At 39.7% G+C, this 24055-nt stretch overlaps 1 protein-coding gene across 1 annotated transcript in view; it reads left to right on the forward strand.

Moving 5' to 3' along the window:
* LOC117916892 (DExH-box ATP-dependent RNA helicase DExH11) overlaps window positions 1–24055 on the forward strand; it is a 63379-nt gene that overhangs the window by 27465 nt on the left and 11859 nt on the right. The window contains exons 11-17 of the mRNA XM_034833106.1: window positions 8302–8369; window positions 8556–8949; window positions 9355–9510; window positions 9595–9705; window positions 9936–9989; window positions 11908–12165; window positions 13488–13597. Coding sequence (XP_034688997.1) covers window positions 8302–8369; window positions 8556–8949; window positions 9355–9510; window positions 9595–9705; window positions 9936–9989; window positions 11908–12165; window positions 13488–13597 — 1151 coding nt within the window. The remainder of the gene's footprint in view (window positions 1–8301; window positions 8370–8555; window positions 8950–9354; window positions 9511–9594; window positions 9706–9935; window positions 9990–11907; window positions 12166–13487; window positions 13598–24055) is intronic.

The raw sequence follows: 24055 nt of genomic DNA on the forward strand, positions 1-24055 counted from the left end.
CGCTGAACTTGTCAGATGAAGAGATGGGTGAGCAGGGGGCAGGTCGGGCCGGGTGACGGTAAACCGAGCTCAAAGCCCGACAATCCGGGGTTGGGCCTCAACCGGTGAGTTATTGTCTGGGTCGTCTTCCTTGGGTCCAATCGTGGGCCCAAAAGAGGCGAGGAGGGCTGGTGGGCTTGGCCTGGCTAATGGATCATTGGGCTTAAAGCTGAAAGGAGTGGCAATTAGAGAAGATGGACCAGAAGCAGGCCCATCGTCAAGGAGGTGGGCTGAAGAAGTGGGCTGCCATGCCTCGACCAAAGGCCCAGTCACGTCAAAAGATCAAGCCTCAAGCAAAGGCCCAATTATTTCAATGGGTTGCCAAAAGCTGATTGAATTAGAAGTAAAGGTAAGGGCTGGCCCAGTCTCAACAGTAGCCCAAGCCTCAAGCAATGTCTCTCAGGAGAAGGGCTATCTGTTGGAGCGTATCACCTCTAGAAACGGGAACTCCCCAGAGACAGAGCCCTTTGTCGCATGGGAGTCAGAGGATCTAAGGAAGCAACAAACTTTTGCTAGTTATTCAGTGGCAGACAGGGCGCTCGAAGAGGAAGCCTTGAGGTATGGGTCGGGGTTTTGTTCTAGGGGAGAAAGGGTTTTGGGGGCTTCTCATCTTAATCCTTTTCATTTTGATTGGGCTCCAGAGGGGGAGTTTTACGATCGTTCTGGGGATATAGAGGAAGAAATTCGGGTTGATAAAACAATGTGGTTAACAGTGTATGAGGGATACAAGGAGAAGGTCAGTGGTTGTAGGGACTCGGGAGAAATTAAGAGAAGCAGTGATAAAGTCAGGGGGACGGAGGGGGCCTTTGGCACACCTGAAATACAAGCTGTGAGAAATGAGCCTGAGGAAAAATGGGAGGAGAGTAGTTTGGCAAAATTCAGTCATTTCTTGGGATTCCCGACGGAGGGCTTGGAAAAGGAAATTCTGAATTTTTTGATTAAAATCAGAAAGATACGGGAGAAGATACGTAGTAAAGAGCTTCTGGAAAAGTCAAAGTTCGAAAGGGAGTTAAAGAGATTGGAGTGTTCTGTAAATAATGAGGGGGGGAGTAAGCAGAAAGGCTCGGTACAGGGTAAAGGGAGTCAAATTATAGTTGTCCAATGAAGCTAAAAGTCCTGAGCTGGAACGTGAGGGGAGCAAACGATAGCTCTAAAAGAAAAATTATTAAGGCTTTTATAAGGAACCAGAGGGTGGATTTACTTTGTATTCAGGAGACAAAAATTCAATCTATGTCGGAGGGTATTGTGAGAAGTTTAGGCTCTGGGAGATTTTTAGATTGGAAAGCTCTGAATGCGGAGGGGGCTTCGGGAGGAATTCTAATTTGCTGGGACAAGAGGTCTCTGGACATTCTGGATTGGGAGGAGGGTCATTTTACTTTATCTTGCAGATTTAGGAATGTAGAAAATGGGGTTGTTTGGGTGTTCACGGGAGTTTATGGCCCTTTCTCCAAAGTGGAAAGGGATAAACTATGGGAAGAGTTTGGGGCGATTAGAGGCCTTTGGGAAGACCCTTGGTGCCTAGGGGGGGATTTTAACATCACTCTGTACCAAGGGGAAAGGAGCAGTCAGAGGAGAATAAACTCAACGATGAGGAGATTTGCTGAGATTGTGGATGATCTAGGGTTGGTGGATCTTCCTTTACAGGGGGGAGAGTTCACCTAGAATGGGGGCCACAATAACCAGGCTTGGGCAAGATTGGACAGATTTCTTGTGTCCCCTAGCTGGTTAAACCAATTTAATGGGTTTACTCAAAGTAGGCTGCCTCGGCCGATTTCTGATCACTTCCCAATCATTCTAGTGGGGGGTGGGATAAGACGAGGCTCGACTCCTTTTAGATTCGAAAATATGTGGCTTAAGGTTGAGGGATTCAAAGATTTTATACATAGCTGGTGGTAGGGAATAGAAGTCAGGGGTAGTGCAAGCTTCAGATTGGCTGCTAAGATGAAGGAAATCAAGCAGAAGCTGAAAGTGTGGAATAGAGAAGTTTTTGGGAGGCTGGACTACAACAAATCCTCAGCCCTACAGCGAGTGGATTTTTGGGACCGCATGGAAAGTGAGAGAAGCCTGACTGTGGAGGAAACAGAGTTAAAAAAAGAAGCAAAAGAAAATTACAAAAAGTGGGTGCTTCTGGAGGAAACTCATTGGAGACAGCTTTCAAGGGAGATCTGGTTGAGGGAGGGGGATAGAAACACAGGTTTCTTCCATCGTATGGTAAGTGCTCATCGTAGAAACAATTCTTTGGACAGAATTAAGATCAATGGGGATTGGCTTTCAGAGGAGCAGGAGGTTAGGGAAGGAATTGCTAATGCTTTTCATCAGCTACTTTCAGAAGATACGGGTGGAAGGCGGACATTGGGAGGCTTCGGCTTGATCAAATCAGTCAGCAAGAAGTGGAGAATCTGGAGAGTCTTTTTACAGATGATGAAGTTCATACGGCTTTGATGGAGATGAATGGGGATAAAGCCCCTGGTCCAGATGACTTTTCTATGGCTTTTTGGCAAAGTTGTTTGGACTTTGTTAAAGAGGAGATCCTAGAAATGTTCAAGGAATTCCATGAGCATAACTCCTTCCTCAAGAGTCTCAACAATACTTTTCTGGTTTTGATTCCCAAGAAAAGTGGGGTTGAGGATCTTGGATATTTTAGACCTATTAGTTTTCTGGGGGGGCTTTATAAGTTATTGGCTAAAGTGCTAGCTAATAGGCTTAAGAAAGTGGTTGGAAAGGTGGTCTCCACTTCTCAGAATGCCTTTGTGATGGGAAGACAAATTCTTGATGCTTCCTTAATTGCAAATGAAGTGATAGACACGTGGCAGAAACAAAAAGAAAATGGCCTTATTTGCAAATTGGACATAGAAAAAGCTTATGACAACATCAATTGGAAGTTTTTGTTGAAGGTTTTGTAAAAGATGGACTTTGGGTCTAAGTGGTTGGGGTGGATGTGGAGTTGCTTGTCTTTAGCCAAATTCTCAGTTTTGGTTAATGGGGTGCTTGCTGGCTTCATCCCTAGCACTAAGGGCCTTAGACAAGGAGATCCCCTATCTCCTTATCTCTTTGTCATGGGGATGGAAGTGCTGGATGTTCTTATTAGGAGAGCTGTGGATGAGGGATTTTTATCAGGGTGTAACATTAGGGGTGGCAGCAAATCCTCTTTGAACATCTCACATTTATTTTTTGCTGATGACACAATTGTGCTTTGTGAGGCTAGTAAGGAGCATCTAACTCACTTAAGTTGGATTTTACTCTGGTTTGAAGCAGCTTCAGGTCTAAGGATTAACTTAGCCAAAAGTGAAGTTATTCCAGTTGGAGAGGTGGAGGAGATTGAAGAGTTGGATGTTGAGTTAGGCTGCAGGGTGAGGTCCTTACCCTCTCAATATTTGGGACTTCCTCTAGGGGTTCCTAATAGAGCTCCTTATATGTGGGATGAGGTGGAAGAGAGAGTAAGGAGGAGACTTGCGCTTTGGAAATGACAATATATCTCCAAAGGGGGAAGAATCACTTTAATAAAAAGTACTTTGGCTAGCATGCCAATCTATCAAATGTCTATTTTCAGAATGCCTAGGATTGTTGCTAGAAGGCTAGAGAAAGTGCAAAGGGACTTCTTGTGGGAAGGGGGAAATTTGGAGGGGAAAATTCATCTAGTTAATTAGGAGGTGGTTTGTACAGACAAGGAAAAGGGTGGGCTAGACCTTAGGAAGCTAGTCATGTTGAACAAAACCTTGCTTGGCAAGTGGATATGGAGGTATGCTTGTGACAAAGATAATCTTTGGAAACAAGTGATTACGGTGAAGTATGGGCAAGAGGGACTTGGATGGCGGCCAAAGAAGGCTAATGGGGCGGTTGGAGTAGGGGTTTGGAAGGAGATTTGGAAAGAATCAGATTGGTGCTGGGATAACATGATATTCCGAGCTGGGAAGGGCACCAAGATCAGATTTTGGATAGATGTTTGGTGTTCTGATACAGCGTTGTCCCATTGCTTCCCCCATCTCTTCGTCATGACTGTTCAAAGGAGTTCAACGGTTGAGGAAATGTGGGACCAAAATTCTGGTCAAGGAGGTTGGAACCTAAATTTTTTGAGGGACTTCAATGATTGGGAGCTAGATATGGTTGGGGATTTGCTCCATGTGCTGAGGGGTCATAGGCCTTCTTTGGAGGAAGACTTAGTTATTTGGAGGCAAGGAAGAAATGGTCAGTTTAGGGTCAAGGAAGCTTATAGCTTGTTGACCAATCCTAATGATACCGGCTTTCCTTCAAGAAGTATTTGGGTGGCTAGGGTGCCAACTAAAGTCGCCTTCTTTGCTTGGGAGGTGACGTGGGGGAAGGTGCTTACCCTGGATAGACTCCAAAGAAGAGGGGTGCAACTTCCGAATTGTTGTTTTTTGTGTGAGTGTGAAGAAGAAAATGTAAATCATATTCTTATACATTGTATAATGATTAGAGCTTTATGGGATATTGTCCTTGGGTTAGTAGATGTTAAATGGGTCTTTCCAGAAACTGTAAAGGAGGTCTTAATTAGCTGGAGGGGCTCATTTGTGGGGAAGAAAAGGAAAAAGGTTTGGGATTCTATTCCGTTGTGTATTTTTTGGATGGTATGGAAGGAGAGGAATAGATTAACTTTTAGGGGGAGTGTGTTGAATATTCAAAAGTTAAAAAATTTTTTTGTCTGTAAGTTGTGGAGTTGGGCCAAGCTGTACTTAGGTGAGGAGGCTTTCTCTCTTATAGGCTTCCTGGAGTGGGTAGTTTCCACTTAAGGGGAGGTGATTCTTTTTGTCTTTGTTTTTTGAGGCCCTAGCCGCCTTGTATACCCCCTATATGCTTTGTGGCTTTTTGCCTCTTTATTAATGCATATCTTTTTACTTATCAAAAAAAAAAAAAAAATTATCAATATCATACGAATGTTATGAGAGAATTATGTTATGATCAAATTTTCTTTTTCTTCTTCTTTTCCTTATAATGCTTCTTATTAATTGAAATATTTTACTAATAAGAGTTTCTTTTTTCTGATCAAAACATTAACTTGGTTGGATAAAGATATTCATTTTTTCTTGCATCAAGTGATCATTCTTTGTGGAGCCTAGTTGTTGGGACCCTTTTTATTTCGTCCATGATTTGGAGATGGAGGTGGTGATTAGTTTTTCTAAGCATATTTGTGCAATTACTTTACAGGGGGGAGTGGACACTTTTTTTTATAAAAGATGGACGTTTTTTTTATAGAAGATTTTACTCATCCTTATCTTTCGAGTTTTGAGTGAAGTTTCACTAAAGAGATTTGGAATTGGGGGGGCCCTTCAAGGGTATGCTTCCCCGCTTGGGAAAGTTGTGGGAAAATTTCCTTATGGTCGATCCACTTATGAAAAGGAATTAGCCCTTGCCCAACTGATGCAATTTATGCTAGGCTAAAGAGAAATCAACCGATCATATCTTTATCCATTGTGCCAAAGCTCATATTGTCGCACTCTTGATTTTGGCATTCACTAAATCCTATAAATATCAGACTCAATTAATGCTCTTAAACCTGAGATAGAGAAGACGATGAGTTTCATGTAAATTTTTATGTAAAATAAGCATATGAAGAGCTGTATACAAAAATACGTTTCTTGAAATAAAAACTTTTAAATAGAAAATCAACAAAATTTATTTTATTTAACATAAACGAAACATGCTCAAGTTTTTCTTTAGGTCTCCTCATTTTATTTGTCCCTTGAAGTTGCCAAGCTTGTGTTTGTTGAAAGTTAATAGGATGTGGTGTTCTCATCTACTAATAAGTTTGTCTAGGTAGTTGAGATGATATTTGTTGCTGAAATTATGGGTACTTCCTTCTAAGATGACCAGCTCACCACACTCATAACATCTCCTTGTCTTCTATCTCCCATCTTTAATTCCACTATACTACCTATCATGGGCATAAACTTTTCCCACCAATTTTTCGCGTTTGTGCGGTGCTTAGAAGCCCTGTAAGCCAACCTACTCACACCTACACGAGTTTGCAATAAAGAGACCCAACAAAGACACGCGAAATTATAGGGCTCCTATCCCAACTTGTATTTTATTTCTTCTTTGAATAATAATACAAGATACCGTTTAGTAAGACTCCCACAATCTCTTTGGTGAGTTCATGCTTACTCCTCTCATGCTCTCTAGGAGGCTCTCCTGTCCTTCTTTTATAGGTGGGGCACCACGCACTCCCTATTTGACTGGGAGTACACAATCCTAGTTCTACTCAAACTCATCTTCATAGGCTATGGCACCGACCACTCCTATTTGGACTAGGGACAAGCAATCCTAGTCTTACTTAGACTACAATTATAGCAGGAATCTAGACTCTTACTCTTACTTAAATTACAATCTCACTTTTAATCCAACTCTTCATGTTGCTGCTGATTGCATCTTTATGCGGTTCGTGTGTGTGCCAAGCCCTCTCTTGGCTTGCATATCCAGATTGCATCCATGCTGAGGCAACATGCTCATGCGTGCTCCTTCTTGTTGCTACTACGACATTGTGCTATGCCCAAGCCCTCTCTTGGTGCAGCAACAAGTCATGACATTGCGCCCATGACTCCTTATCTCTGTGCACAAGACATTGCGCCCTTGTACTAAGCATTAGGCATCGTGTCTAAGTCAGCTTCGTTGCTGTTGCATCCCCATGCCTCATTCAAGCTTGTCTTGGTGCTGCAACAGGCCATGGCGTTGCGCCCATGGCTCATCAAGCCCTTTAATTGCACACGGCATTGTGTCCTTGTGCCACCGTCGGGAGGGGAGACCGCATCAAACCTTGTGCCATTACGACCATGAGTTGCACACCACCACATGTTGTGGAGCCCATGTGTGGGTGCTACCAAGGCTTGCCCATGTGTCTTGCTCACGTTTGGGGCCTTGCGCCGAAGCCCCTAGGTATGTCCACACTCATGCCACCTTTCCTTCCCTTAAGTCACCTACCCCCACCCCCTTAAAGAGCAATTTAAGCCAATTTAGAAGTTTGTGAAAGAGACATCACCTATACTTGATGAGGCATAATAAATTTTAATTAATTTAAGAAATTCCAGAAAATTCCACTTCCACTTGGTTTCTCCCTTTCGAAGGTTCCTCTTCCAAGGAAACATATCACCATGCCAAAATTCAACCCTTGAATTTTGGTCGAGTCGAGGACGTGCTGCTTGCTACCCCTCAATAGCCTCCATCTCACCTTGCTTTGATCATAGGCCACTCATAGAGCCAAGGTGCCGCCCCATGAGGCCTTGGTGCCATACGAATCAAGGTGTTGCTGCTACCATGCCACAAGTGACACATTGTTGTGTATGTTACTGTGCACGCCGCAATGCTGCTGCGCATGTTGTGCATGCTGTTGTGTTGACTGCAGCATGCCACTATGCTGCGTGGAATCCCACATGCCATCTCGAGTGCTGCTCCACATGCACTACTTAACTTGCGCTTGCATTATCCTTTGCCTTGTCTCACTCTCATGGTCTCATGTGTGCCTGCCCGCGCATGAGGCCCTAGGTGCCAAGTCGTCCGAGACAAAGAGTCTAACACTACCCTTGTATCATTGAAGTATCACAATGCGAACTTGAATTGAGAATATAAAGTATTGTTTCCTCCAATCTTTAGCAGAGGTCCTAACCTTGTGAAGGCTGAGAGTTGGCTGAAAGAGATAATGAAGATTCGGGAATTTAAAGCATGGTTGAAAGAGATAAAGGCTTGATGGTTATGCCTTGCACGTATGCTCCAAGATGATTGTGGGCCTTTAGTTTACCTTGTGCCTTCCAAAACTATGGTAAGAGAAGTGCTCTTAGTTTGGCATGACACGGTAGGGCATAGATGTATGTGGAGAATGACCCCCTCTTTGTTTAGTTTCATAAATCCAGAAGGGCTGCAACTTCAGTATTTTTATAGAGGAGACTATAGATCAGTCACTGAAATACGTCTTCTTAAAGATTTTATTTTTTATTTTTTTATTTTTTATTAGGTTAGGATTCTGGGGGGCTTGACTTGTCCATTTGGGACTTCATTGAGGGATTGGATCTGAGCTAAGATTTTATTGTTCTCTGTTTTTTGTTCATTTGCTCTGGTCTGTTTCATTGTGCTTTCTATATACCACTGGTGTACTTGGGTTGCAGCCCCTTTTTCTATTGAGTGTGGCTTATTATTTATCTTTTACTTTGCCTATTCCAAAAAAAAAGGGTTATCAATCTTTAGTTGCTCCCTTCTCTTTTTACAGCCTTGAGATTACTGATCCAGTAGTTGATGTGTTTTTTAATTATTTCTTAGGTACCTAACACAATTGAATTTGCTGACTGGATTGGTCGGACAAAGCAAAAGCAAATCCGTGTTACTGGGTAAGTAGCAAGCTTTTCATGGTAACTGAATCTTAAATTTTATTCCATTTTATAATTTTTGAAACCTGTGAAAATATTATTGTTTTTCTGTCAAGTTTCGTCCTTTATTGTATTTTTAGGGGTATTTATGCTGCTTCTTTGTCAGCCTCTTGACATTAGTTTTCCTGCCATCTGGTATGTTATCAGGACAACAAAAAGGCCAGTCCCATTGGAGCACTGCATATTTTACTCTGGAGAACTTTACAAAATATGTGAAAGTGAAACTTTTCTGCCTCAAGGGTTGAAGACTGCTAAAGATGTGCACAAGAAAAAGAATTTGAGCACTGGTGGAGGTGGTTCTGGAACATATTCTGGGCCTCCTTCAGCAGCCCATGATGGGGCTCGAGCTCAGAGACGTGAAAATCCTGGTTGGGGCAAACAGAATAAGTATTCTGGATCTCAGAAAGTGGGAAACTTTTATGGGACTGGTGGGGGGAACCAAAACAGCAGCGGTAGCCAGAGCAACTGGGGTTCAAGAAGATCAGAAGCTTCCTTGTGGTTGTTGCTCATTAACAAGCTTTCAAAGAAGTCACTGTTACCTGTATGTGGGAATATTCTTTGTGGAATATATGTCATTACTTATATCTTTAAGATTTGTGGAATTAAATTCCTTCGATAGAGAATCATAGGCGGTGCCATGCAAATTAGCATGCTTTGTTTTGTGTTAAAATTATGTGTCAACAATTTTAGATATCAGGCTAGGTACTTTTATTTTTATTACTAGAAATTTTGTGCTTATATTTGAGCATATTTGAATGGGTTAGCAGATATTTTATAGTTTAACTGCTTGTATCATCATCAAATTCTCTCATCATGTTTCTTTGTGTTTTGTGTTTCTTTGTACAATAGAATTTGATTATATTTTTTTGATCAGTTCTGAATATAACTTAAGATCCTTGTCTTGACTTCTTATAATTGGTGCATTCTTTCTTGACTTTTGGCTTAGGTGGTTATATTTTGTTTCTCGAAGAATCGCTGTGATATCTCAGCTGATAAAATGACCGGGATTGACCTCACAAGCAGTTCTGAGAAACATGAGATTCATGTTTTCTGTGAAAAAGCATTTTCACGACTAAAGGGGTCTGACAGGAACCTACCGCAGGTTTTGTAGCTTTAAGATTTGTTTTTCCTTCACCAATGTGAGCTACCTTAGGCTTTAGCCACACCATGCTAATGCAATCCACAGGTTATCAGACTTCAAAGTCTTCTTCGTAGAGGGATTGGTGTGCATCATGCTGGGCTGCTTCCCATTGTTAAGGAAGTTGTTGAAATGCTTTTCTGCCGTGGCGTGGTTAAGGTGAAGTTCTATTTTCAGTCTGAATGTTTTCAATGTAGTTTTTAAAAAACTAAGTTCAGTAATCATTTTCTCTTCAATGCATTATGGTTGAAATTTAATAATGTTGTTTCGGCATGTGATTTGAGTTATAATAGTCATTTTGGAGGCTTTTGCTGATTGATGCTTATATCTATTATTATTATTCTTACCATTTTTTGTTATGAAGATGCTTTTGTTTGTTTCTGTTGTAGGTTTTGTTTTCAACAGAGACATTTGCAATGGGTGTTAATGCCCCAGCCAGAACAGTAAGTCTTTTTTATGGTACTTCTATAGCATGAAATATATATACGGTATCAAATGATATTAAATGGGTTTACAAATTTATATTTCTCTTCTCTTAGTTTTGGACTTGAGTGGTTATTTTGATCCTTGAACTTTTGATTGATGAAAAACTTTGAAGAAAGAGTCCTGTTGCAAGGTTGGGTTGGTAAAAATCAACCTAAACCCAGCTTAGACTAACCTTGGACTGGAAGTTTGCAACCTAACCTTGGGTTGATTTGGTTAATCAGATTAGTGGAGTAGTTAATTATCTGCGAAACTTATATAACTTGCATACTTTAATAACTTCATTACACTATTCATTGATCACAGAGCATGTTTTATAAAAGAATGTATTAATGGATAGGAGTTAGAATAACTTGTGAGAATGAGAGAACTTGCGATCAATGGGTAATGGATATATTTGTAACTTATCCATAGCAGAAACTATTGAAACAATTGTAATTAGGATTGTTGCCTTGTTTATTTTGTTAAAGAGGCTAAATAATTTGTCTAGAATTAGAGTGTCTGAAGCCTTTTACCAAAAAGAATTTTTTTTTCGTATATTAACATATTTACACTATATTTATATGGTATATAAATAAAATGATAATATGAATATGCAATAAGTTAGATTCAGGTTGGGTGTGGTTGCCCAAGTTGTCAATTCAAGCTTTCTGTTTGGTTGGGTCCAAATGATTCAAATCGTGGCTCTGATTGCCAGTTAAACGGCTGGAACTGTTATTGTTGATGCTAGATTGTTGTAATGTCCTTCTACTTGAACTCTATGAGAGAGCATTGATAATAATGTGTGAGATCTTTTGTGATATGACAGGACTGTTTATCCCCTTTTTTGGTGGTGTTTGTTGTTCAACAATATCTGATATTAGATTGCAGCTGACACCATTTTCAATTATTTAGCAAAAGATAGTTTCAGAAATTTTACCCTCCCTTCACTGTTTAGTTCAAAGTTCTAATCTGAGGTTACTATTGGTGCATGTAACATCTGGCATTGTAGGTGTTCTTATGTTTATGGTAGTATTTTAGCTTTCTACTTTTTGAGTCCATTTTTTATGGTGTTAACTGTAGATCTGAGATTGTGGTACCATTCTAGCTTATCTAGAAAAAAAAATAAAAGGTGGTCTATGGGCACATGCTCATTCAGTAATTTGCTTGAAGGCATCCTTTTGTGTCATGTAATGGTTCTAAAATGTCTGTTGGTGCTTATTCCACAGTTTGGAAGAAGCATAAAAAGTTAGCAAATTTTACTGGCATTTTTCCAAAAGTTAGCAGTTTATTAATTAGGGTATATACCTGTAGTATTTGGGCATCCTCCTACTTATGTTGCAAGAGCATGGGTGCAGGAGGATGGATTCAAAATGGTACTGTCAAGCTGAAATGGCTTAAAATCAGATTATGAACATTATGAGAAGTATTCAATGAATAAACAAATATCTTATATATGCAATTAAACACATATGTATATCATCCATCTTATTGAGACCTCATTTAATGGATCTCTATTTGAAAATGACCAAGTTTTTGATATTTTTTAGAAGATTCCTAATTTATATTTTTTAGAAATTATATTCGTTTTTTTATATTAAAGGAAAAGCTTTGCTGTGGCATGTCCATGTATGTCGCACTCATGTTTGTTGGCCATATGTTATTCATGCATCTGAAATACAAATACTTATGTTAAAATTTTAAGATACATCCAATGCATGTCCAAAACATATCTGGTTGTCTTGGAGGAGTGGCATGTACTGCATAGACAATTCTCTTCTTTAGAAGCATTTGTGCTTCACAATTATATATCTATGTGTAGTATGTTACATCGACTTGCAAATATTGACACTTGGACATCTCATTTTGAATCTTAATCTGCTTAGACATTTCTTGCAGGTTGTTTTTGATTCTTTAAGGAAGTTTGATGGCAGAGAATTTAGACAGTTACTTCCTGGAGAATACACTCAAATGGCAGGTCGTGCTGGCAGAAGAGGACTTGATAAAATTGGTACAGTTGTTGTAATGTGCCGTGATGAAATCCCAGATGAGAGGGATTTGAAGCATGTTATAGTTGGAAGTGCGACCCGGCTTGCATCTCAATTTCGTCTCACCTATATTATGATCCTGCATCTCCTTCGTGTTGAAGAATTAAAGGTATTTTAAAGATTGGATTTTGGGCAGAAGAAATAGAAGTATATAACTTGTAGAGGCATTACGATAATGTAGTTTCCACTAGGGTAGGTGTTTCCTTGAAATTTGGCATTCTTGATTGTTGAAATGCATATATGGCAAAGAGAGGAGCTACCTATGTCTTTGAATTGGATGGAGATTCATGCCTCCTCGAGTCTTGGTAGATCAATCCTTAGTATAGAGAAGCCTAGGTGGTTCTTCTGTAGAGAATTTGGTCTCTCTGTTATATACACTTGTGTACAATTTCTTTTCTGGAAGATTTTTCCTCCTTCATTTTGGTATAACTTCAATTACTCTTAGACTTATGAAAAAAAAAGTGAAGTTTTTTTGTGCACAAATGTCAAATAATCAGGATGTTTTAACTTATTGATGAAAGAAATCAAAAACTACTTGCACTCCTAGAGCGAAGGATTGGTAAAAAGATATCTGTCTGATTCCTTCAACTTTGTTCAATCAAAGAACAAAAGTGGAATAAAAACAAGAAATTCATTTAACTTCTTTCTTAGAAAGGAAGGAGGTAAAAGGTTTGACTCCAATAGCCTGTGGAGGTGTAGCTTGGCAGTAGAGTCCTTTTGGCAATGAACCAGAGGTCCCAAGTTTGAACCTTCCTAATATTTAAGTGGTTTAGCATAGAGGAGTGGCCCATATCACCTTGGGTTTGCTTCACCAGCAGTTGGGATAAGTGCATGGCTATTAGAGTAGATTTCCTGTCATTAAAAAAAGAAGTTTGACTCCATTGATCAAAACTCCTTTGCAAATTGTACAACCTTCTTCCTCTGATAAAAAAAATAAATAAATAAAAATTGTACATAATTAGTTCCAGCATATATAAAACTTTGATGCTGGAGATTAGGATTTTTATAGAGATGTTCTACATAATTAATTCCCTCAAACACAAATAAATTAGCTATAGATATAGTAGTTTTACAGCTCAATGAATAAGATCTCTCCATTTGAATAATGTCAAAATAGCTGTATCTATCCTTTCCTTTTTGGGCTTGAGATTTGTTTGAAATGTTTCACAAGATGCTATTCAGGGGTGCAACCAAGTGAATTGATGTTTTATTGTGCATATTGCTGCCAAGGGCAATTTTCTACTCTGTAGCATGGATTCAGTATTTACCAACCAAGACACATTTTGGCGAAGTTTTAGTGATTTTATTTTTTTGTCTAAAAAGATCAGTTATATTTTTCTGTAAAAGACTTGAGGTCAAAATATTCTTTCATCTGCTTTTAATGTCATGCAATTTTGTTTTGGTAATGTTGATTTGGGGCCCTGATTGTAGGTGGAAGACATGTTGAAAAGGAGTTTTGCTGAATTCCATGCTCAAAAGAAGCTTCCAGAAAAACAACAACTTTTAATGCGAAAGCTTGCTCAGCCTACAAAAACTATAGAGTATGTCATGGACAAAATCTTGTGCATCAGTCACTGGTTTTTCCCTCTTTTTTTTTTTGTATAAGTAATGAAATTGTATTAGAAGTGCAAAATGAAGTAAAGCATGAACGCATGAAACATACAAGACAAACTCTAATGGAAGGAGCTATATATGGAAAAAACTGCATCACTCACATGACACCACTCATCAACAAATGCTGAATTCTTCAATAAAACCCCATAAAGATATATTAGGATTGACATTATATTGACAATCACATGAAAAGGCAGTCATTTTGGAATGTGGTCTACTATCTTACTGTTCTTTGGTACAAGTTTTTAAATAATTTTTCGGACACTTCAATGAGTATAATCATGTCAGGCTAGAGAGTAATTTGTTGTTCCAGTGGAAGGGATGAGGAAGTTAGTGGCAGAGTGAAAACCTCTGTTTGGTTGCCTTGAGCTAAACTTTGATAGGTGCTTGTTGGAAAACCTGGGACGGATGGGATTGGTGGCATTTGTAAAGATCATTGGGGTGGAGAAGTCAGAATTTTCTCCAAGCCTTCTATGGGCAGTTGGGCATTGAGGTAGAGATTCTACCATTATTAGGTGGCTTGGTTCAGCTAATATTTTGAGTATCAATGACACAGGAGAAATTAGGGTCTCAGATACTGGATTAATGGTTGTGCAATTTCATTGATTTGTTAGAGGTTTGGTTGTTCTCTCACATTGGATTACCCAGAGAGTGAATCAGTTGGCTAACTGGGGCACCTCACTGCTGGAGAGTAGGGAATTTTTCGCCATGTTGAGATGTAACTCCTTTTGGGATCTTTTTTTGGTCCATCATGGCTACTGATTTTTACTGTTTTCACTTCCTGTGCTATACTGTTCTGAGTTAATGAATATTATGTCTTGTAGCTAGATATAACTCTATTGCATATTTTGTAAGTCCAATCCTGTATAGATGTTAGGAAATTGGAAACACTGGAATTGCTATTCCACTAATGCCGTTGAAAAAGAGAGAGTGAAAATCTTAATTCTCATTCATATGATTAACTTCTTACAATAGAGAAATATATATACAAGGCTAGGTTGAACTAACTACCATATATGTGACCTATATTAAGAAAGGAAAGAAAGATTGTACACTATAAATACATTATATTCAACACTCCCCCTCAAGCTGGAGCATATATGTCATATGCACCAAGCTTGTTACAAATGTATTTGATCCTAAGACCTCTGAGAGATTTAGTGAAGATGTCTGCTAGTTGATCATTTGAATTAACAAAACTTGTATCAACTTCAATATGCTTGGTCCTTTCATGAAAGACTGGATTGGATGCAATATGTAATGCGGCCTGATTGTCACAGACTAGCTTTATTTGTTCATATTTTCCAAATCTCAATTCCTGAAGGAGTTGCCTCAACCATATGAGTTCACATGTTGCCAAAGCCATAGCTTGATACTCATCTTCGGCGCTTGATCTGACCATTACATCTTGTTTCTTACTCTTCCAGGATATTAAGTTACCTCCAATAAGAACGCCTATCTGAGGGTGAACCAGCCCAGTCTGCATCTGTATAACCAACAATTTGGGTATGACCTCTGTCTTCATACAACATACCTTGGCCTGGTGTTCCTTTAATATATCGAAGAATGTGGATCACAACATCCCAATGGTTGTCACATGGTGACTGTAGAAATTGACTAACCACACTCACAGGAAAAGAGATGTCTGGCCGAGTGATGGTGAGGTAGTTTAGTTTGCCTACAAGTCGTCGATATCTCCTAAGATCTCTTAGAGGCTCCCCCTGTCCTGGTACAAGTTTGACATTTGGATCCATAGGAGTGTCAACAGGTTTACATTCTAACATACTTGTTTCTTCCAAGATGTCTAAGGCATACTTCCTTTGTGACATAACCACACCTGAACTGGATTGAGCTATTTCAAGTCCTAGAAAGTACTTGAGTTTGCCTAAGTCTTTGGTTTGAAAGTGGTTGAAAATGTGTTGCTTTAGTCTTTGGATACCCTCTTGATCACTGCCTGTAATGACAATGTCATCCACATAAACTACCAAATAGATGCACTGGCTCGAAGAGTTATGATGATAGAAAACTGAATGATCTGCTTCACTCCGAAGCATTCCAAACTCTTGAACAACTGAACTTAAACGCCCAAACCATGCCCGAGAAGACTGTTTCAAACCATATAGAGAGCGGCGTAACTTGCACATTAAACCAGACTCCCCCTCAGCAACAAAACCAGGTGGTTGCTCCATATACACTTCCTCGAGAAGTTCACCATGAAGAAAAGCATTCTTAATATCCAAGTGATAAAAAGGCCAATGACACATAGCTGCCATGGAGAGAAATAAGCGAACAGAAGCAATCTTGGCAACAGGAGAGAAGGTGTCACCATAGTCACAACCATAAATCTGAGTATAACCTTTAGCAACCAAGCGGGCCTTAAGGCGATCAACCTGACCATCAGGACCAACTTTAATAGTGTAGACCCAACGACATCCAACCGTAGATTTACCAGGAGGTAAAGAAACAAGATCCCATGTGCCATTGGAGTGCAGAGCAGCCATTTCATCAACTGCCTGTCGCCACCCAGGATGAGAAAGTGCAGCACCAGTGCTCTTAGGAAGAGAAACAGAGGATAAAGTAGAGACAAAGGCAGAATAGGATGAAGATAATCGATGGTAGCTCAAAAAACTATAAATAGGATGAGGATTACGAGTAGATCGATTACCTTTCCAAAGAGCAATAGGCAAATGGTCAGCAGATGACAGGGCCGGGGTAGGAGAAATCGGTGGGATAGGAGGTGAGTCATCAGGTACCTCAGCTGAAGAGAGAGGAGGAGCAACAACACGATGTCGACGATGATAAACCTGAAGAGGACGAGAGAGCGCATCTGAAGGGGGGGATATATAGGAAAGTGACAATACTTCAGAAATGGGAAGAATTCAGAGGATGAGAAGAATGGAGAGTCCTCAAAGAAGGTGACATCAGCAGATAGAAAATAAAGATGAGTGTCAGGGGAATAACAACGATAGCCCTTCTGAAGTCGAGAGTATCCCAAGAAGATGCATTTCATAGCCTTGGCGGAGAGCTTGTCTTGTCCAGGTGTGAGAGTATGAACAAAACAAGTACAGCCAAAGACACGAGGAGGAAGAAAATAAAGAGGTTGGGTAGGAAAAAGGAGGGAATGAGGGATTTGGTCATGTAATATAGATGAGGGCATACGATTAATCAAGTGACAGGCTGTAAGAACAGCATCCCCCCAAAAACGAAAGGAACATGCCTATGGAGAAGGAGGGTACGAACTGTCTCAACAAGATGTCGATTTTTACGTTCAACAACCCCATTTTTTTGAGGAGTATGAGCACAAGATGATTGATGGAGGATCCCATGTTGGGACATAAAAGAAGTAAAGGGTGTAGAAAAATATTCCCGAGCATTGTCACCGCGTAACACTCAAATAGAAACATTGAATTGTGTTTGGATTTTAGCATAAAATTTCTGGAAAATAGAGAATAACTCAGCTCAATTTTTCATTAAAAATAACCAAGTACCTCTTGAATAGTCGTCAATGAAAGTGACAATACTGAAATCCTAAAGTAGACACGGTCCGACATGAACCCTAAACATCAGCGTGGACAAGTTCAAAAGGAGACTTTGCCCGATTATTCAAACGCTTTGGGAACGAGACACGAGTATGTTTCCCAAGTTGACACGACTCACACGCAAGCGACGACAAAGTGGAAAAACGAGGGACCATCTTCTGGAACTTGGAGAGACTAGGATGACCCGGACGACTGTGAATGAGAAGAGGAGCATCGGTGGAAATGCAAGCTATAGGAAATGAAGGTGATGTGAGGTGATAGAGGCCTCGAGACTCACGCCCTATGCCAATCGTCTTCCTCGTACTCCGGTCCTGCAAGATCACAAATTTATCAGAAAAAGTGATAGAACAGTTAAGAGTGCGAGTTATTTTGCTGATGGAAATAAGATTAAAAGGACACTCAGGGGCATACAGGACAGAATGGAAAGGTAGGGAAGGGAGAGGATGGACCAAACCAATACCTTTAGCCATAGTTTGGGAACCATTAGCTAAAGTAACAGTAAGTAAGGCAGAGGTAGTAGTAATAGAGGAGAAAATGTGTTTATTACTAGAGATATGATCAGATGCTCCAGAATCTAGAATCCATTGGCCAAGAGAAGGAGATTGAGTAAAGCAGACAGAGACATTACTGGTCTGGTGCAATAGAAGCAACAGAAACTGATGTGGCTGCCTGATATCGGAGATAGGCATCATAATCACTACCAGTAAGGGTGATACTCTGAGATGTGGAGCTCACAGCGGAGGCAGGTCGAGATAGCAGAGGATCAGATGACTGAGCAATGTGGGCAGTGCGAGGAGGCCGTCCATGTAACTGATAGCAACGATCTTGAGTGTGACCAAGCTTATTACAATAAGGCACTGAGGACGTTGTCCTCGACCCCGATTGCCACTACGTCCTCCTCGAGAGTTAGTCTGAGAGGCTAACACAGATGAATTTGAAGGACCATCAGTCGACAAGGTCTGAGTAGAGGAGAGGCGTAAGAGACGAGCAAACACATCATCCAATGATGGTACTAATGGACTAACAAGAATCTGATCTTGGACAGACTCAAGATCTGGACGAAGGCCAATGAGGGTTAACACCATAAAGAACTTGTCAGTCTGTATTTGTTGAGCTTCAGCACCATTAGTGAAGGGCATCAAAGTTAAGAACTCCTCCTTAAGAGACGCAATCCGGCCAATATAAGTAGACAGATCCATGTCCTGCTATCTCACATGAACAATATCAGAAACCACCTTATAAAATCGTTGAATATCATTCGTGTATAATCCTTTAGCCTGAGTCCAAAATTTAAAGCAGGTTTTGTAGGCACGAAGATGATGTAAAATTTTGGGATCAACAGATTGCCATAATACGCTGCATAATTGTGCATCGATTTTCTTCCATTGCACTTTGTCAACATCAGGTATAGCATCCTCAGGTGTAACAAGATGATCCTCATAACCTTGTCCCATAAACCAGAGTTCCACGGACGCTGACCAGGAGAGATAATTCTCACTACCAATCAATTTTTCCGATGTGATAGTAGGAGATCCAGAGATGACGGATGTAAAAATAGGATTTTTAGTCGCCATATCCACTTCACCGAGATTGAATCATGTTTGGATCAAAGAGAGCCCTAAAGGGAGGTCGGATTACAGTTGTGGAAGAAGAACCTGGTATGTCGGGACCCAAACAAAGGAGAAAAGTGACTGGAGATGAAGAAGAGGCCTTCCCAAGGCACACACAGGTCTCGGCCAAGGAAGGGAGCTGCCATCGGAGGTCGGAGGAGGCTGAAAGAAGACCCACGGAGGCTGAAATGCCAAAAAAATGGAGAAACAGGGTTCGGAGAGGATTGATGGAGGCTTAGAAGTGCAAGACGGCGCCGGACGAGCCTGCTGGTAGAAGCTCGGCACCAGAAAGTGGGCCACGCGACCTCACGCGACAACGCGTGGGATTCAAGCCGCCGGAGAAAAACGGCGCGTGGGAGGCGCGTGGATCAGTTTTTGGCTCCGGTGCTTTGAGAAAAGTTGCAGATCTCCTCTTTGCACTCCTAATGATGTGGTTGGTGTCAGAAGATATTGCCGGAAAAAAAAGTGGCCGGAAAAGTCTCCGGAAAATATCGCAGGAAAAATGGAAAAATGTTGACTGTGATGAGGGTTTTCTAACCACGATATGGCTGACCGGAAAGCTTTAGGAGATGGAAAAGGTGACCGGAATGAAACACGGTCACTGGACGGATTCCCTGAATTAATTACACGGGTAAACCAGAAAGAATAAAGTTTTCTCCCTTGGCTCTGATACCATCTTAAAAGAGAGAGAGAGAAAACCTTAATTCTCATTCATATAATTAACTTCTTACAATAAAGAAATATATATACAAGGCTAGGTTGAACTAACTACCGTATATGTGACCTATATTAAGAAAGGAAAGAAAAATTGTACACTATAAATACATTATATTCAACAAATGCAAATAGGGGTTAAACAGATTATAGACCTAAACTAAGGAGCTAAATAGACAACTATTAGTAAGAATTGATTATTGACCACTGATACACTGGTCTGCATATTCACTCATTCTGTAATATTCACCAAATATTACACTGATCTCCTACACTGATAGTACACCATGGCACCATATATGGACTCATTATTACCTTTATCTTCAACACTCCTCAAATTGATGCGGTGACAACCCGAGGAATGCAGTGAAATCATTATTCAATCTTTTTTTTTTCAATAGATTGGGAATCATGCAACCAGACACTCCCTATTGAGTCCTTTTGTCAGGAACTACACACATGCAGTTGACTTGGTGGAAGGCGGGGTGCAGGGTGTGGGTTGTTGTTTGTTGTTAACACCCTACATAGATAGAGAGAACAATTCAAGTTTACTAGTCACTTATGCCTCTAAGAAAAATAGATGGCATCATGTGCTTCTCGCAAGATGACATGTTTCTTAAATACAAAATTTCAGATTTTCATGGGCTTGGAAAGTGGCATCATGTAGTATATCACAAAGTTAGGCCTCATCACATTTGGGCCATAAAACATGCTTTCCTTTGTTAATTCAAGTATTCAACTTTCCCTTGCCTCCTTGAGCCTTAGTGGTCTCTCTGTTAGGGGCTTCCTGGGTTTTGCCATCTTCAATTGGCAGTGCCCTGTTTTCTTTACATGGCAGCTTTATGAGAAAGAGGAGGGAAGTTTGGAGAAATGCTCCACCTTGCATATTTTGGTGTGATTGGAAGGAAAGAAACAGGTCTGTGCTTAAGGGGCTGGACCTGTCAGGTTTGAAATTGAAATTCTTGTCTGAAATTTTTGTTTTCATGGTCCAGCGCCTGCTTAAGGAAAAGAAGTTTTGTATTTATTTATTTATGTTACTTTATTGATAGTTTGGTAACTGTTTGAGGAGTTGGCCTTTGTTTCTTCTTGTTTTATGTTTTTTTTCTCCTTTTCTTGTGAGAGTTCCTTGCATACTTCCTGTTGTACTAGAGTTCATCCCTCCATTGGTGCTGTGATATATTATCTATTTATCTGTTTACATGAAAGAATATTGAAACCAGCCCTTGCTTCGACCAGACATATAAGTAGAGGTAACACAAAGACTTTGTTAAAACCCTTTACTTTTTTGTGGTTTTCTACTGTGCACCTTCCAATTTTGGTGTATTTTTTCTCTTCTACTGTATGAACTAAGCTGGAAAGAGTAGCAATGAATTGAAACAACCTCTAACTACAAGATAGAGGCTGTTTCAATTGCAAGGCATAAAAAAAGAAACAATGATTGGGTTAATCAGCAATATGAAAAAAAAAAATCTGGATGTTGACTGGTGGTGTTGATTACATGTGAAAGAAAACATAATGAGAGCTTCACCTTAGGGGGACCACTCACCTTTTAACTCAAAGCTTATATTTTGATACACAGAATTGATTAAAGAGTGCCTGGCAAAAGAGGGTGCAACTCATGTACACAAGAAGTATACATAAAACACCAAAGAGATGAGAATAAAAGAAAACAAGAAAGATAGAGCTGAGAAGAAGCTCCCTAATCCAAGTCCAATCCATCCAAAAATCTATCAAGGAGAGATTTACAAGCCTCAAGAGAACCCTAGGCCATTCCCTTAGGGATCTAAGAAAAGACTTTTTTAGTTTCTAATTAGGAAGCTCCCCTTCATAAAAAATTGTGCAATCCCTCTATCTCCGAATACTCTAGAACATGCAAAAATAACCATCCTCCACACCTTCCTTCATTGTTTTCTTAGACCATGCCCATACCAATCTAAAAGAGGTCCTTAGTGGAGTACAGGAATACCCATTACATCTCAATCAAGCGAGCAAGTGATCTCATAAAGCCTAAGTTCTATCACAATGAATAAGGATGTAGTTTGTTGTCTCCTCCTTGACCTTTGCACAAAGTGCACCTATTTACCGAGTTCCATCCTCTTTGCATAAGTTGATCAATTGTAAAGATCTTTTCACAAGTAGCTTCCCAAGCAAAGAAATAGACCCTAGAATCTTCTCCCGAGTAAAGACATACCCTAGAAGGTGCATAAAACCCCTAAACATCTTTGGTATCAAACCGATGCATTCTCTTTGTAGAAAGGAAAGTATAGCAAGGTTTCGTTGAGAGCTGCCCATCTTTTGCTCCCTTCCAAATGGCCTATCCTCCATATTTCCCTATAGAGACATTGAATGGATTTGCCTTAAAAAACTCCCCACTACCTCTATCTACTAATTGTGCGTCATCTTTTTGAAACAAGGACTCCAATGCTCTTGGTGCCCTTTTTCCCCCAAACATTTGCCATTCTTACATATCTATTAGAAACAAGAAGAAAGAGGATAGGAAAGGAAGGGAAGCTTCCCTCCACCAACAATTTAGCCAAAATTTCATCTTGACACCATTACCAACAAGGATTAGGTTCTTGATTTGATCTCCTCCCAACCTTGTCTTATAGCTATCCAAAGACCTACACCATAAGCCCCCTCTACCTCTTTAGAGCACCATACATCATTTATCTAACCATGCTTGCCTCTCATAAACCTTCTCTAAAGACTATTCCTTTTTGTGGCAAACCTTTGTAATCGTTTTTCCTTAGCAAAGCTATATTCATAGTAGGAAGGCTTTTGATCTCCAAACCATCATTTCTTTTATCTGGGCATACAAAAGGCCACCTCACCACATGAAGATTTGTTCCCTTCTGTTGATTCCCTTAAAGAAAGTTCCTCATGATCTTTTCCAATGGATCCTTATTTCCTTGGGCATGATACATAGGGTCACAAAGTAAATCAACAAATTGAAGAGTGTACTTTTTTAATAAAAATTAATATGCCCCCTTTTGATAAATGCAACTTCTTCTAAGTTGATGACCTTTTCTTAAAGCATTCCTCTGCCAAATCCCACATTGTACAATAGTTAGAAGCAAGCCCCAATAGCCATCCTTACAAAGTACTTGTTGGAAAGTGTCCCAAATTCCTAATTAGTATAGATTCCTTTTTTTGTAAGGAATATTTCCTATATTCTATGTCATTGGAATATTAGATTTCCTTATAGAATAAGAAAAATTATTAGGAATATCTCTATAAATATTTTGGATTACAAAAGGAATTTTAATTGAAAGGGAAGTCGATTGTTCTCTCGTGGGGATATGATACAAAAAGCCCTTGTTATGAAGAAATGGAAGATTGACTTGATGAAATTTGATCCAAGGTGCAGATTGTTGGAAAGTGTTCCAAATTCCTAATTAGTATAGGTTCCTTTTTGTAAAGAATATCACATAGAATATTTCCTAAGTTGATATATTATTGTAATATTAGATTTCCTTATAAAATAAAGAAAGTTGTTGGAAATATCTCTATAAATATTCTAGGTCATGAGGGAAAAAAGTCATGAGATGAATATGTGCTTTCAAAGACTAATACGAAGTGGATAGAGATGTGAGGAAGAATGGGAGACACCCGGTGGAACCCAATAGTTGTATCTGATTCTATCCCCTGTAATATTCTCTATGGTATAATTGAATGATTTTCTCTCATCCGTGAATATAAACATGATTGATCGAACCACGTTAAAACCTCGTGTACCGTGTGTGTGATTATTTTATCTTTGTGTTCTTAAAATAACATCGTTTGTATTGAAGTTTTCATTGCACAATAGTACTAGTGAGACTTTCCTTTTGCATCCAAATGTCAAATCCCAAGTTTTCACATCCGTCACTTTGCCTACAAAGATGAGCTCACCAGTTTGGAGTTTAATTTTCAGACCTTACATTAACTCACAACTAAGAATGATCAATCTCATATACATCAATTACTCTATGCTCACATCACAAAAGGGGATAGTATCATTAGTGAAAAGAATGTGAGAGATCTCCAATACACCTCCCCTTCTCCATGCCTTGAATCCATTCTTGCACCACCTTTGAAATAAAATAGTTGAAAACTTCCATCACCATAGATAAACAAACAAGACAAGAGAGGATCACCTTACCTTAAAACCTTAAAGCTCTAATAAACCATGGGGGATCCATTTACCAAAATTGAGAATCTTAGTATATAGATACAAATTACAAAACCTTAACCACCCGATCTGCTTCTACCCAAGACCCACTTTTTTTTTTCCCCATTAGAGATAACAAAAAGTTTCACTAACATGATCATAAGCTTTCTTGATATCTAGCTTATATGTTAACCTCTCCTCTAAACACCTTTTCCTCAAATCAATATCCCCATTGATGATTAGAGCTGCATCTAAGATTTATCGGCCCGCCACAAATGCATTCTGAGAATTACATAGTACCTTGCTAATTACCTTTATATTATTTTTGCCAAAATTTAACTTACATGCTAACCCCACCTCTGATCTCCTTTT

Source organism: Vitis riparia, chromosome 6 (genome assembly GCF_004353265.1).
Source record: "Vitis riparia cultivar Riparia Gloire de Montpellier isolate 1030 chromosome 6, EGFV_Vit.rip_1.0, whole genome shotgun sequence".
In the NCBI taxonomy this organism is placed as follows: domain Eukaryota; kingdom Viridiplantae; phylum Streptophyta; class Magnoliopsida; order Vitales; family Vitaceae; genus Vitis; species Vitis riparia.